Source organism: Petromyzon marinus, unplaced genomic scaffold (genome assembly GCF_048934315.1).
Source record: "Petromyzon marinus isolate PM22_M1 ecotype Great Lakes invasive population unplaced genomic scaffold, UKy_Petmar_22M1.pri1.0 PM_G_Scaffold_13, whole genome shotgun sequence".
Classification (NCBI taxonomy): Eukaryota; Metazoa; Chordata; class Hyperoartia; order Petromyzontiformes; family Petromyzontidae; genus Petromyzon; species Petromyzon marinus.
Genome location: NW_027422684.1, coordinates 3680919 through 3695716, shown reverse-complemented (window position 1 = coordinate 3695716; position 14798 = coordinate 3680919). Strand labels below are relative to the sequence as shown.

Sequence of the window (14798 nt, the reverse complement as noted above, 5' to 3'; positions counted from 1 at the left end):
ACTCCCGCACGAACCACCCGTCCCGCGTCCGGGGGAACGCGAGCGCAGTCCGCCGTCAGTACGGTCGTGCGTGTGCACGGCGTCGGTCCCGGAAATGGCAGTGGCACGGCTAGCGATTGTACAGGCGGTGCAACTGGCGCGCTCAAGAGGCAGATGAAGGCCCAGCTGCCGAAGTTCGAAAAGAGGAGAGTGGGACACATTTGCTCTGCAACGGCGTTTTCGCAAACTTAATATGCAGGTCTTGGATTGACGAATTGGGTTATTTTTTTTGGAAACATTTGACTGCTTCGAACAAACGCTTCTCCTAAAACATGGACCCGCTGAAGACCCCACAGGCAATGGCGAGAAACATATACAGATGGTATAAACGACGGGGCGATTTCTGCCGTCCGAGAGAGGGGATTAGGCGTCTCTCACGATTTAACAAACACACAAGCCGCTCGCTCCCCTGCCAGTCGCTCACTACTCTACACAGAAGCGCCAAGCTGTCTAAGCCGACGACATCTCGCAGCAACTTGGCAAAACTCAAATAAAAAACCAAATTAAATTTCTCTTCAGTCTCGCCTGGTAACAAAAACAACAACCCCCACCTGTTGTATATGAGCCTTTTCGAAAATTGATATTAACAATAATATTTGCCGTTATATATATCATATATTTTTTTAACAAACGAAAAAAATAATCAATAAAACCCGTAAGCCAGGCGCACGAAAAACCAGATGTCGGTCATAAACAGGCCATTAATAAATAAAGAAATAATAAAACTCTCGAAGCGAGGATGTTAGCAGCTATCTGCGAAGATCTCCAGATTAACAAGAGTTTGATGTGCCCTAAGGGAGGTCACGCAGAGGGAAGCCCTCCGCAAGCCAGAAATGAGGACGCCCACGGGTTAAACCATTTTTTTTTAAACAACAGTTAAAATTTAAAATGCAATAACAAGAATAAGCTAAAGTTAGCGGTCCTCGTGCTCACTCCAATTAAGACCAGGCCACCAGATACATCAGTGAATTATTATCCAATAATTAATTCGCTATCAAATGATTTTCACCTTTAATACTTTTACTCTTAAAACAAAGCTTGGAGACAAAATACAGTCACATCAAAGGTTTTCGAGAAGGAATGAGGCGAACGGGCAAACTTACGAAAGAGTTTAAACAATATCCCAAGCAACCCCGACCACCTTTGTCTCTCCCGAAGAGCGCGAGAGCCATCTGTACACACACACGAACTCACACACACAAACCCCACCCCCCCCCCCCCCCCCTTTTCCACTGCGCAGAGAGAATTGTCTTTGAATATAACGGTCAGCCGCATTTTCAAAAGTCAGAGAAGTCAACAGTCAAGAGTGAAGACAGATCAGCGAGTCAAGACGTCCACAGGACGAGCAGTCGCATGGAGCGGCTGGCTCCGAGCCTCGCTGAGTAGCGAGGATCGCATGAGTCGCCATGTATCAACGAAAGTGAGTCATACAGCAGTGGAGAGAAACTGCTATCAGCGAATCAGCGCTGAGAGCGCTCGAGCATCTCCAAAAAGAAAGCACGTGCAACGTGGCTCAACCAGCAGCGGAAAAGCTTGGGCAGCCGCCAACAACTTCAGCTAACCAGTGACCAAGCGCGTGCGACTTGAGTCATACAGCAGTGGAGGAAACCTGCTGTCAGAGAGCCGCCAACAACCTCAACAAAGAGAGCGCGTGCGAATCGGCTCACTCAGCAGAAGAAAAAATTGACCTGTCGCCGGCGAGCGCAGCGTCAGATACTACAGCAGCGGAAAGAGCGCGCGCCGGCGTAGCTCATCCAGCAGTGGAGGAAACTGCTGTCAGCGAATCAGCACGGGCGCGTTCGCGCATCTTCAAGGAGAGGGAGCGCGCGCCACCAGCGTGCCATCAGCACCAGCATCAGCACCAGCGCGTGCCAACAGCGCGCCACCAGCGTGCCATCAGCATCAGCACCAGCACGTGCCAACAGCGTGCCACCAGCGTGCTACAGCACGCAACTTCGCGTCACCGTCGTCGGCGCGACGACGGCGAGCGTCGTGCTGACTCATCCAGCCAGCGGTGGACAGAAACTGGCAGTCGTTCGTATGCCCCTCCCCCACACTCCCTTCTCACTCCCCCACCGCTACACAACGAACAAACATTTTTTTTGGCAAGGAAATCAACCTAGGCGTTTGCTCAACGCAAGAAATCAACAACACTCCCATTAAACATACAAGACTCATGATAACTGCGTCAACTATTAGCTGATAACGAAAAACATCCCCACCCATTGAGTTACGTTGATGAGGCAATCATAATTATTTCAGTAGAACGCTTTAATTGCATAATCGTTGATGAATCAATGAACGAACATCGCCGTGGTACTGTGCTGACGATTTCAAGCATAATAATTTCGCATATCAGAATGTGTTAAGGATTGGATACGAATCAAAGACCGAGTGCCGTGTTGTGTAATCATTCAAGAATACGAGTTTGCATATTATAAGGTCAAGGTTTTGATAGAATAGTTCGCTTGTTTTTAATCTCTCTCTCAACAACCGATCGATTGCGTTACGCGTCGGGAATTAACCACAGGTGCCGCTATCGAGGTGAAACAACGCAATCGTGATGGTATCATGTTAACGCTGTGTTGAAATTCCAACATCCCGAGATTGAGTTTTCATATTATCCAAAAATTAAAGTTAGCTAGAAAATAAAATTGATCAAAGCAGGTTTGTGTGTGATTCTTCCTGAAATTCTGCATAATATTGTTCTGCGTATGAGATCTGAATCCTGGGGACCTATCATAAGCACACTATCACCACACATAATCCATAACACATAATTCATAATGTTCAATCGAGAGTAATCGTATCCTTATCGATAATACGGAATTAAAGAGCAGAGTGGAATCGACTCTCTCTCATTCACGCTCACAACGCCTGCGTCACTGCATACGATTAATTGCGTTATTCCAAATCATAACACAATCCTCGTCACCGAGGCTCGACCTTATAATCCATAATGACCTGAATTATCATAACCATGCCCACTCGCATAAATTAATACGATTATCTCTCGAATCAGCATAATTTATGCGCATAATTACACAATTAACATAATTTCGGATAAATTATGCAAATTTCATTTAATTCTCATTATTTTCATCAATTTTCATAACACCTATATATACAACAGGGGGATGACGTGACTCCCCCCTCCCCCCATCCCCAACGGCTAGAGCGCTCCTAACGGCCGCAAAGAGGATTCGATTGGATGCGTGGGATGACGTCACATGACCCGGGGGGGTTGGGGGGCGGGGTTAAGGGGCTTGCTACATATATAAGTGTGGTGCAGGAGGGAGAATTTGTGGCAGAGTCCTTCTGGAGCGGCGGCAGCGGAGAGAGAGAGGAGCTAGCCGTCCTCAGGGTCCGCGCTCGGGACGCCTGCAGGGTGGAGCTGAGAGCGATCGACGACACAAAGTCCCCCAAGGCGAGAGAGAGAGAGAGAAACATCTCCCTCGGCCCCGTCGGGCAGCGGCGGCAGCGGCCGCAGAGGTGAGCGGCAGACACGGACAAAGGAGGTCAGTTCGGTCGGCTCGGGCTCAGGCAGTGGACGCACTCTGAGACGGGTAGGTGAGAGAGGAGGAAGGGCTGCTGCTGGCTGGAGGGAGACATACACGGGAAATAAATTTTAGCGCAGACTGACTTTGTGACGCGTGTGTGCGTGCGTGTGTGTGTGAAGAGCGGTTACGGCCTTCATAGGTGCTGCTCGCTAACAGCACTTGCCCCTACAGTCTGTTAAGGCTATATGGGGGATCTTTGTGAAGAGCGGTGGGACAGCGATTGGCGTACCACGCTGTGCGTGTGTGTGGGTGGCTTTAATCAGCATAGGCACCCGTAAATAAATAATTAAACAGAGGGACGTTTGACTTTCACCGCAAGCGAGCGCGCAGAGATTAATTAATTAAGTGCTTACCGAGCGCGTGCAGAGATTAATTAATTAATTGCTTACCGAGCGCGCGCAGAGATTAATTAATTAATTGCTTACCCAGCGCGTGCATATTAAACTACCCTACTACGGCTGCCCGCACCCACGCGCGTGGGTGGGGGGGTCACGTGGGTGGGGGAGGGCCGTCCAGCCCCCGTTGGCTGTTGACACAACGGCTTAGTATAAATAAATAATTAACTCTGAGCAGCCGCCAGCGGCGAGTGGGGGGGGTGGAGGGGTGCTGACGTCACACCCCACCCGCTCGCGGGGGAGGGGGGAGGGGAAGATCAGTCCCCCCCCACCTAATGGGGAGTGGGGAGGGGGAGATCAGTCCCCCCCACCTAATGGGGAGTGTGGAGGGGGGCACTAGCCCCCCACAGATGGAACCAGGGGGGTCGGTGTGTAAATGAGAGGCTGTGTGTGTGTAGTGTGAGGCTGTGTGTGTACTGTGAGGCTGTGTGTGTAGTGTGAGGCTGTGTGTGTGGTGTGAGGCGTGTGTTGCCCTGGCTTGCCCTGGCTTGCCCCAGCAACGTCACGTGGTGTGCCTCGTCACTGCTGCTGCTGCTGCTGCCACCACAACACGCTTAGGGCTTTAAGGCTTTTCTGTTTATTATGAATCTGTCATTTTCCATGATTAGTCTGTGGTTTTCATTATTAATCTGTCATTGTTGATTATGAGCCTGTCATTAATATGTCATTTTTCATTATTAACCTAATTTGTGTGTATTATTAATCTGTCATTTTTCATTATTAACCTAATTTTTGTTTATTATTAATCTGTCATTTTACGACGGCAAAAACGTGGTAGTCACGGCGACATTTGTCATCAGTGTTGTGAGTAGCCCGCACTGAGAGCACGACTACACACACAGACATACACAAACACACAGGTTGTGTGTCTGTGTGTGTGGGGTGAGGTTGCACAAGAGACACACACACAGACACACACAGACACACAGACACACAGGTTGTGTGTGTGTGTGGGGTGAGGTTGCACAAGAGACACACACACAGACACACACAGAGACACACACACACAGGTTGTGTGTGTGGGGTGAGGTTGCACAAGAGACACACACAGAGACACACAGAGACACACACACAGACACACACAGGTTATTGTGTGTGTATGTGTGGGGTAAGGTTGCACCAAAGACACACACAGACACACACACACAGAGACACAGGTTGTTGTGTGTGTGTGTCTGTGTGTCTGTGTGTATCTGTGTTTGTGTATCTGTGTGTGTGTCTGTGTGTGTGTGTGTCTGTTTGTGTGTCTGTGTGTGTGTGTGTCTGTGTGTGTCTCTGTGTGTGTGTCTGTGTGTGTGTATGTGTGTGTGTGTATCTGTGTGTCTGTATGTGTCTGTCTGTGTGTGTGTTAAGGTTGCACCATGTCGAGCCCATTGAAGCTGATCGTGAGCGCCGATTCCAACCGTGGGGGGCGGCGCTACATGGAGGACATCACAGAGGTGGGCGGAGTCTCTGTGTGTGTGTGTCTCTGTGTGTGTCTGTGTGTGTCTCTGTGTGTGTGTCTGTGTGTGTGTCTCTGTGTGTGTCTGTGTGTGTGTGTCTGTGTGTCTGTGTGTGTGTCTCTGTGTGTGTGTGTCTCTGTGTGTGTGTCTCTGTGTGTCTCTGTGTGTGTCTGTGTGTGTCTCTGTATGTCTCTGTGTGTGTATCTGTGTGTCTGTGTGTGTCTCTGTGTGTGTCTGTGTGTGTCTCTGTGTCTCTGTGTGTGTGTCTCTGTGTGTGTGTGTGTCTGTGTGTGTGTCTGTGTGTCTCTGTGTGTGTGTCTCTGTGTGTGTCTGTGTGTGTCTCTGTGTGTGTGTCTGTGTGTCTCTGTGTGTGTGTCTCTGTGTGTCTCTGTGTGTGTCTGTGTGTGTGTGTCTCTGTGTCTCTGTGTGTGTCTCTGTGTGTGTCTCTGTGTGTGTGGGGAGCGATAGTGTAGCGGTTAGCGCGCTGCACTATGAACCTGGCGACCCCGAGTTCGATTCCCGCTCACGGCCAACACCCAGTGGCGATTATCTGAACCGGTCCTGGGCCTCCCCCTAGGTCGATTCGGCCTCAAACGAGTACCCGGTGCGGTGCGTGAACATCGCCACCGGGGAGACAAAGGCGGCCGGGCGTGGTGCCGGCCACCCACCCCCTCGTGTGCCCTCGCGGCCATCGCTGGCGCCGCTCGCTAACGGCACTCGCCTCTACGGTCCGCCAAGGCTGCACGGGGGATCTTTGTCCGCCGGGTCGCCGGTCGAGGCCTAGGACCGACCCACAATGCACCGCTCGCGTCACGTGACGTTCCCCTCGCCGCCCCGTGCCCGCAGGTCTCCACCGAGGGCGACGGGGACGCCATCTTCCTGGCCGTGTTCGACGGCCACGGCGGCCCCCAGGCCGCTCGATTCGCCCGCCGCTGCCTCTGGCCCTCGATCCGTGCCCAGCCCGGGCTGTGGGGCGCCACCGACCCCGCGGGAGTTTGCCACGCCATCCGTGACGGCTTCCTGGCGTGCCAGCGTGCCATGTGGGAGGAGCTGGGTGGGTCTCACGCGTGCTGCGTTATACACTACACTATACACTACTATACTATACACTACACTATACACTACTAGATATACTACACTATACACTACTATACTATACACTACACTACTATACACTACTATATACACTACACTATACACTACACTATACACTACACTATACATTACTATACACTACACTATACACTACTATACACTACACTATACACTACACTATACACTACACTACTATACACTACACTACTATACACTACTATACACTACACTATACACTACACTATACACTACACTACTATACACTACACTATATACTACACTATACACTACACTATACACTACTATACATTACTATACACTACACTATACACTACACTACTATACACTACTATACACTACACTATACACTACACTATACACTACTATACACTACACTACTATACACTACACTATACACTACACTATACACTACTATACACTACTATACGCTACACTACTATACACTACACTATACACTACACTACTATACACTACACTACTATACACTACACTATACACTATACACTACTATACACTATACACTACACTATACACTACTATACACTACACTACACTATATACTACACACTACACTACACACTACATTACACTATACACTACACTATACACTACACTAAATTAACGTTTTGTTCCACCATTGGAACCTCGTTTGCCTGTAACACAATATGATAATTATTTTTTTTTAACCCTTTCATCTGGCAACAAAACTGACACCATTTTTTTCGTATACAAGGAGTCATTGTTTGTGCATTGAGCACAATACCTGCGGTCGGAATGCAAACACAAAACACGCAGCTCTGATAATGCATTGGCGGTGGAATTGATAAGTCCACACCCGAGACAGCTTCCCTTAGAGCCTCGTCTCACACGCGGTGTTAGACCAGGTGATGATGATGACGTCTCACACGCGGTGTTAGACCAGATGATGATGATGACGTCTCACACTTGCGGTGTTAGACCAGGTGATGATGACGTCTCACACGCGGTGTTAGACCAGGTGATGATGACGTCTCACACGCGGTGTTAGACCAGATGATGATGACGTCTCACACTTGCGGTGTTAGACCAGGTGATGATGACGTCTCACACTTGCGGTGTTAGACCAGGTGAAGATGACGTCTCACACACGCGGTGGTAGACCAGATGATGATGACGTCTCACACTTGCGGTGTGAGACCGGATGATGATGATGTCTCACACTTGCGGTGTTAGACCAGGTGATGATGACGTCTCACACTTGCGGTGTTAGACCAGGTGATGATGATGTCACACACTTGCGGTGTTAGACCAGGTGATGATGACGTCTCACACTTGCGGTGTTAGACCAGGTGATGATGACGTCTCACACTTGCGGTGTTAAAGCAGATGATGATGACGTCTCACACTTGCGGTGTTAGACCAGATGATGATGACGTCTCACACTTGTGGCGTTAGACCAGATGATGATGATGACGTCACACACTTGCGGCGTTAGACCAGGTGATGATGACGTCTCACACTTGCGGTGTTAGACCAGGTGATGATGACGTCTCACACTTGCGGTTTTAGACCAGGTGATGATGATGTCACACACTTGCGGTGTTAGACCAGGTGATGATGACGTCTCACACACGCAGTGTTAGACCAGATGATGATAATGTCTCACACTTGCGGTGTTAGACCAGGTGATGATGACGTCTCACACACGCAGTGTTAGACCAGGTGATGATGACGTCTCACACAGGCGGTGTTAGACCAGGTGATGATGACGTCTCACACTTGCGGTGTTAGACCAGGTGATGATGACGTCTCACACTTGTGGCGTTAGACCAGATGATGATGATGACGTCACACACTTGCGGCATTAGACCAGGTGATGATGACGTCTCACACTTGCGGTGTTAAAGCAGATGATGATGACGTCTCACACTTGCGGTGTTAGACCAGATGATGATGACGTCTCACACTTGTGGCGTTAGACCAGATGATGATGATGACGTCACACACTTGCGGCATTAGACCAGGTGATGATGACGTCTCACACTTGCGGTGTTAGACCAGGTGATGATGACGTCTCACTCTTGCGGTGTTAGACCAGGTGATGATGACGTCTCACACTTGCGGTTTTAGACCAGGTGATGATGATGTCACACACTTGCGGTGTTAGACCAGGTGATGATGACGTCTCACACACGCAGTGTTAGACCAGATGATGATAATGTCTCACACTTGCGGTGTTAGACCAGGTGATGATGACGTCTCACACACGCAGTGTTAGACCAGGTGATGATGACGTCTCACACAGGCGGTGTTAGACCAGGTGATGATGACGTCTCACGCTTGCGGTGTTAGACCAGATGATGATGATGACGTCTCACACTTGCGGTGTTAGACCAGGTGATGATGACGTCTCACACTTGCGGTGTTAGACCAGGTGATGATGACGTCACACACACGGTGTTAGACCATATGATGATGACGTCTCACACTTGCGGTGTTAGACCAGGTGATGATGACGTCTCACACTTGCGGTGTTAGACCAGGTGATGATGATGTCTCACACACGCGGTGTTAGACCAGATGATGATGACGTCTCACACGCTGTGTGAGACCAGGTGATGATGACGTCTCACACTTGCGGTGTTAGACCAGGTGATGATGACGTCTCACACTTGCGGTTTTAGACCAGGTGATGATGATGTCACACACTTGCGGTGTTAGACCAGGTGATGATGACGTCTCACACACGCAGTGTTAGACCAGATGATGATAATGTCTCACACTTGCGGTGTTAGACCAGGTGATGATGACGTCTCACACACGCAGTGTTAGACCAGGTGATGATGACGTCTCACACAGGCGGTGTTAGACCAGGTGATGATGACGTCTCACACTTGCGGTGTTAGACCAGGTGATGATGACGTCTCACACTTGCGGTGTTAGACCAGGTGATGATGACGTCTCACACTTGCGGTGTTAAAGCAGATGATGATGACGTCTCACACTTGCGGTGTTAGACCAGGTGATGATGACGTCTCACACTTGCGGTTTTAGACCAGGTGATGATGATGTCACACACTTGCGGTGTTAGACCAGGTGATGATGACGTCTCACACACGCAGTGTTAGACCAGATGATGATAATGTCTCACACTTGCGGTGTTAGACCAGGTGATGATGACGTCTCACACACGCAGTGTTAGACCAGGTGATGATGACGTCTCACACAGGCGGTGTTAGACCAGGTGATGATGACGTCTCACGCTTGCGGTGTTAGACCAGATGATGATGATGACGTCTCACACTTGCGGTGTTAGACCAGATGATGATGACGTCTCACACTTGTGGCGTTAGACCAGATGATGATGATGACGTCACACACTTGCGGCATTAGACCAGGTGATGATGACGTCTCACACTTGCGGTGTTAGACCAGGTGATGATGACGTCTCACTCTTGCGGTGTTAGACCAGGTGATGATGACGTCTCACACTTGCGGTTTTAGACCAGGTGATGATGATGTCACACACTTGCGGTGTTAGACCAGGTGATGATGACGTCTCACACACGCAGTGTTAGACCAGATGATGATAATGTCTCACACTTGCGGTGTTAGACCAGGTGATGATGACGTCTCACACACGCAGTGTTAGACCAGGTGATGATGACGTCTCACACAGGCGGTGTTAGACCAGGTGATGATGACGTCTCACGCTTGCGGTGTTAGACCAGATGATGATGATGACGTCTCACACTTGCGGTGTTAGACCAGGTGATGATGACGTCTCACACTTGCGGTGTTAGACCAGGTGATGATGACGTCACACACACGGTGTTAGACCATATGATGATGACGTCTCACACTTGCGGTGTTAGACCAGGTGATGATGACGTCTCACACTTGCGGTGTTAGACCAGGTGATGATGATGTCTCACACACGCGGTGTTAGACCAGATGATGATGACGTCTCACACGCTGTGTGAGACCAGGTGATGATGACGTCTCACACTTGCGGTGTTAGACCAGGTGATGATGACGTCTCACACTTGCGGTTTTAGACCAGGTGATGATGATGTCACACACTTGCGGTGTTAGACCAGGTGATGATGACGTCTCACACACGCAGTGTTAGACCAGATGATGATAATGTCTCACACTTGCGGTGTTAGACCAGGTGATGATGACGTCTCACACACGCAGTGTTAGACCAGGTGATGATGACGTCTCACACAGGCGGTGTTAGACCAGGTGATGATGACGTCTCACACTTGCGGTGTTAGACCAGGTGATGATGACGTCTCACACTTGCGGTGTTAGACCAGGTGATGATGACGTCTCACACTTGCGGTGTTAAAGCAGATGATGATGACGTCTCACACTTGCGGTGTTAGACCAGGTGATGATGACGTCTCACACTTGCGGTTTTAGACCAGGTGATGATGATGTCACACACTTGCGGTGTTAGACCAGGTGATGATGACGTCTCACACACGCAGTGTTAGACCAGATGATGATAATGTCTCACACTTGCGGTGTTAGACCAGGTGATGATGACGTCTCACACACGCAGTGTTAGACCAGGTGATGATGACGTCTCACACAGGCGGTGTTAGACCAGGTGATGATGACGTCTCACGCTTGCGGTGTTAGACCAGATGATGATGATGACGTCTCACACTTGCGGTGTTAGACCAGGTGATGATGACGTCTCACACTTGCGATGTTAGACCAGGTGATGATGACGTCACACACACGGTGTTAGACCATATGATGATGACGTCTCACACTTGCGGTGTTAGACCAGGTGATGATGACGTCTCACACTTGCGGTGTTAGACCAGGTGATGATGATGTCTCACACACGCGGTGTTAGACCAGATGATGATGACGTCTCACACGCTGTGTGAGACCAGGTGATGACGACGTCTCACACTTGCGGTGTTAGACCAGATGATGATGACGTCTCACACGCGGTGTTAGACCAGATGATGATGATGACGTCTCACACTTGCGGTGTTAGACCAGGTGATGATGAAGTCTCACACTTGCGGTGTTAGAGCAGATGATGATGACGTCTCACACTTGCGGTGTTAGACCAGGTGATGATGACGTCTCACACTTGCGGTGTTAGACCAGGTGACGATGACGTCTCACACTTGCGGTGTTAGACCAGGTGATTATGACGTCACACACTTGCGGTGTTAGACCAGGTGATGATGACGTCTCACACTTGCGGTGTTAGACCAGGTGATGATGACGTCTCACACTTGCGGTGTTAGACCAGATGATGATGACGTCTCACACTTGCGGTGTTAGACCAGATGATGATGATGACGTCTCACACTTGCGGTGTTAGACCAGGTGATGATGACGTCTCACACTTGCGGTGTTAGACCAGGTGATGATGACGTCTCACACACGCAGTGTTAGACTAGATGATGATGATGTCTCACACTTGCGGTGTTAGACCAGGTGATGATGACGTCTCACACAGGCGGTGTTAGACCAGATGATGTCTCACACTTGCGGTGTTAGACCAGATGATGATGACGTCTCACACTTGCGGTGTTAGACCAGGTGATGATGACGCCAAAAGGCGCAACGTTTTGTCGTGTATGATTGGGGCCAAATGTAGCTGATAGAGGCAAAATAAACATTGAAATTGGTTTAATTTGTTGATCAGGGAAGTCTTCTGTATCTTCCACAATAGACGAAGGGGGAACATTCTCTGTGCCTGCTGCGCAATTTGAACAACCCCCCCCCCCCCCGTAACTTAACCTTAGCGCTGTTTTCAATCACCCGAAGCTGTTAACTGACGAATTTGATCTTAGTATAGGAATAGGTTTTACCCTTTTAACTGGCACAAAAACTGACACCTTTATTCAAGGCATCATGTTTGCAATAACCACAACACAAGCAGTCAAAATGCAAACAAAAGAGACAACTCTGATAATAAAAAGGGTAAAAACTATTACTAGGTTGTAAATGCTCACCCCGAGCCCTCAATACTCTGATAGTACGCTGTTTTTGAGTTGTACGCCTTTTGGCGTCTTCTGGTCCAACACCAGTGGAGACTAGGCTCTAAGAAAAGCCGTCTCGCGTGTGGACCAATCAAATTCAAGGACAGTGCCAATATTATTATCAGAGTTGTCTCTTTTGTTTGCATTTTGACTGCTTGTGCTGTGGTTATTGCAAACATGATGCTTTGAATAAAGGTGTCAGTTTTTCTGCCAGTTAAAAGGGTAAAACCTATTACTATATATTGTTACTGGCAAAGGAGGTCTCATAATGAATTTGATCTTCTCCGATGGACGCTGCTTGATAGCGGAGAGTGAAGAAACGTGAGTGTGGCTGATGCTGTCTGAAGTTACCTAGGAAATAACGAAGAGCAAAGAGAAGCGGTAGAGTTACCAATAAATTGATCAGAGTCTAATTTTATTTTGTCTCAATGTAATGGCAGGGAATATTGACAGAAATAACGTCATCAAACACTTCGCTGCATTTCACTGTAGCACTGCATTAATGGCAGTGAATGTTGCACGATACATTTATTTCGCCCATGGCTAATGTGTAAGAGATTCTCGCAACATTTTTCATATTTGATATATTTTTGTTCAATAACATTGAAAATTGTAAAACGTTTCAAAATACAAAAAAAACTTTTACAATTTAATTTTTGTTATAACAAATTTAATAACATAAAATTCCTAGCAACAATTGTCCATCTTACCTTCCAGAGGTTTTTTTGGCACACTCACCCACCCACTCAATCACTCACCCACCCACCCACTCACACAGTCACTCACCCACACAGTCATTCACCCACCCACCCACTCACACAGTCACTCACCCACTCAGTCACTCACCCACCCACACAGTCACTCAATCACTCACCCATCCACTCACACAGTCACTCACCCACTCAGTCACTCACTCACCCACTCAATCACTCACCCACCCACCCACACAGTCACTCACCCACTCAGTCACTCACCCACACAGTCACTCACCCACCCACCCACTCAATCACTCACCCACCCACTCACACAGTCACTCACCCACCCACCCACTCAATCACTCACCCACTGACAGAGTCACTTCCCACTCAGTCACTCACCCACCCACTCAATCACTCACCCACCCACCCACTCACACAGTCACTCACCCTCTCAGTCACTCACCCACCCACTCAATCACCCACCCACCCACTCACACAGTCACTCACCCAGTCAGTCACTCACCCACCCACCCACTCAGTCACCCACCCACCCACCCACACAGTCACTCACCCACTCAGTCACTCACCCACCCACTCAATCACCCACCCACCCACCCACTCACACAGTCACTCACCCAGTCAGTAACTCACCCACCCACTCAATCACCCACCCACTCAGTCACTCACCCACTCAGTTACTCACCCACCCACTCAATCACTCACCCACCCACCCACTCACTCACCCACCCACTCAATCACTCACTCACCCACCCACCCACACAGTCACTCACCCACACCCCTGTCTAACTCCCCCCCCCCCCCTACAGGAGGCAGCTGGTCGCGCACACGGCAGGGCCATCCCAGCACGACAGGCACCACGGCTTGCTGCTGCCTCATCAGGGGCGGTGACGAGCTCTACGTCGCCCACGTGGGAGACTCGCGAGCCGTCATCGCCCAGCGCCACCCCCGGGGGGGGGGCACCCCCACAGACGGACCCCCCCCCCTTCAACGCACCCCGTCTATTCATTGGCCCCCCCTTCCTCACTGCGACCCATTTATTCAGCGGGCCCCCCTTCTTCCTTGCGCCCCATTTATTCAGCGGACCCCCCTTCGGACATGGGCCCCCCTTCTGTGAAGGCCCACCTAGCCTGGGACGGAACCCCACCTACGCATGGCCAAGTCGTGGCGGACTTCATAGCGGCCATCGGCCAAGCCGTGGCAACACCGCAACCACCGCCACTGTCACAACCACCACAACTACAACCACAACCACCACTGTCACAACCACCACAACCACAACCACCACTGTCACAACCACCACCACCACTGTCACAACCACCACCACTGTCACAACCACCACAACCACAACCACCACCACTGTCACAACCACCGCCACTGTCACAACCACCACAACTACAACCACAACCACAACCACCACTGTCACAACCACCACAACCACCACCACCGCCACCACCACCACTGTCACAACCACCACCACCACTGTCACAACCACCACCACCACCACTGTCACAACCACCACCACCACCAC

At 49.8% G+C, this 14798-nt stretch overlaps 1 protein-coding gene across 2 annotated transcripts; it reads left to right on the top strand.

Moving 5' to 3' along the window:
- Positions 1-3336: 3336 nt before the first annotated feature.
- On the top strand, positions 3337-14795 carry LOC142909669 (protein phosphatase 1D-like). Of its 2 annotated transcripts, none has more exons than XM_076059790.1 (4): positions 3337-3531; positions 5348-5433; positions 6283-6490; positions 14077-14795. In XM_076059790.1, the coding sequence occupies exons 2-4, from the start codon at positions 5356-5358 to the stop codon at positions 14382-14384; spliced, it is 594 nt and encodes a 197-aa protein (XP_075915905.1). In that variant the 5' UTR covers positions 3337-3531; positions 5348-5355; the 3' UTR covers positions 14385-14795. The 2 variants fall into 2 exon arrangements, with proteins under 2 accessions (XP_075915905.1, XP_075915906.1); XM_076059791.1 differs by lacking the exon at positions 3337-3531 and adding an exon at positions 4285-4798.
- Positions 14796-14798: the final 3 nt, after the last annotated feature.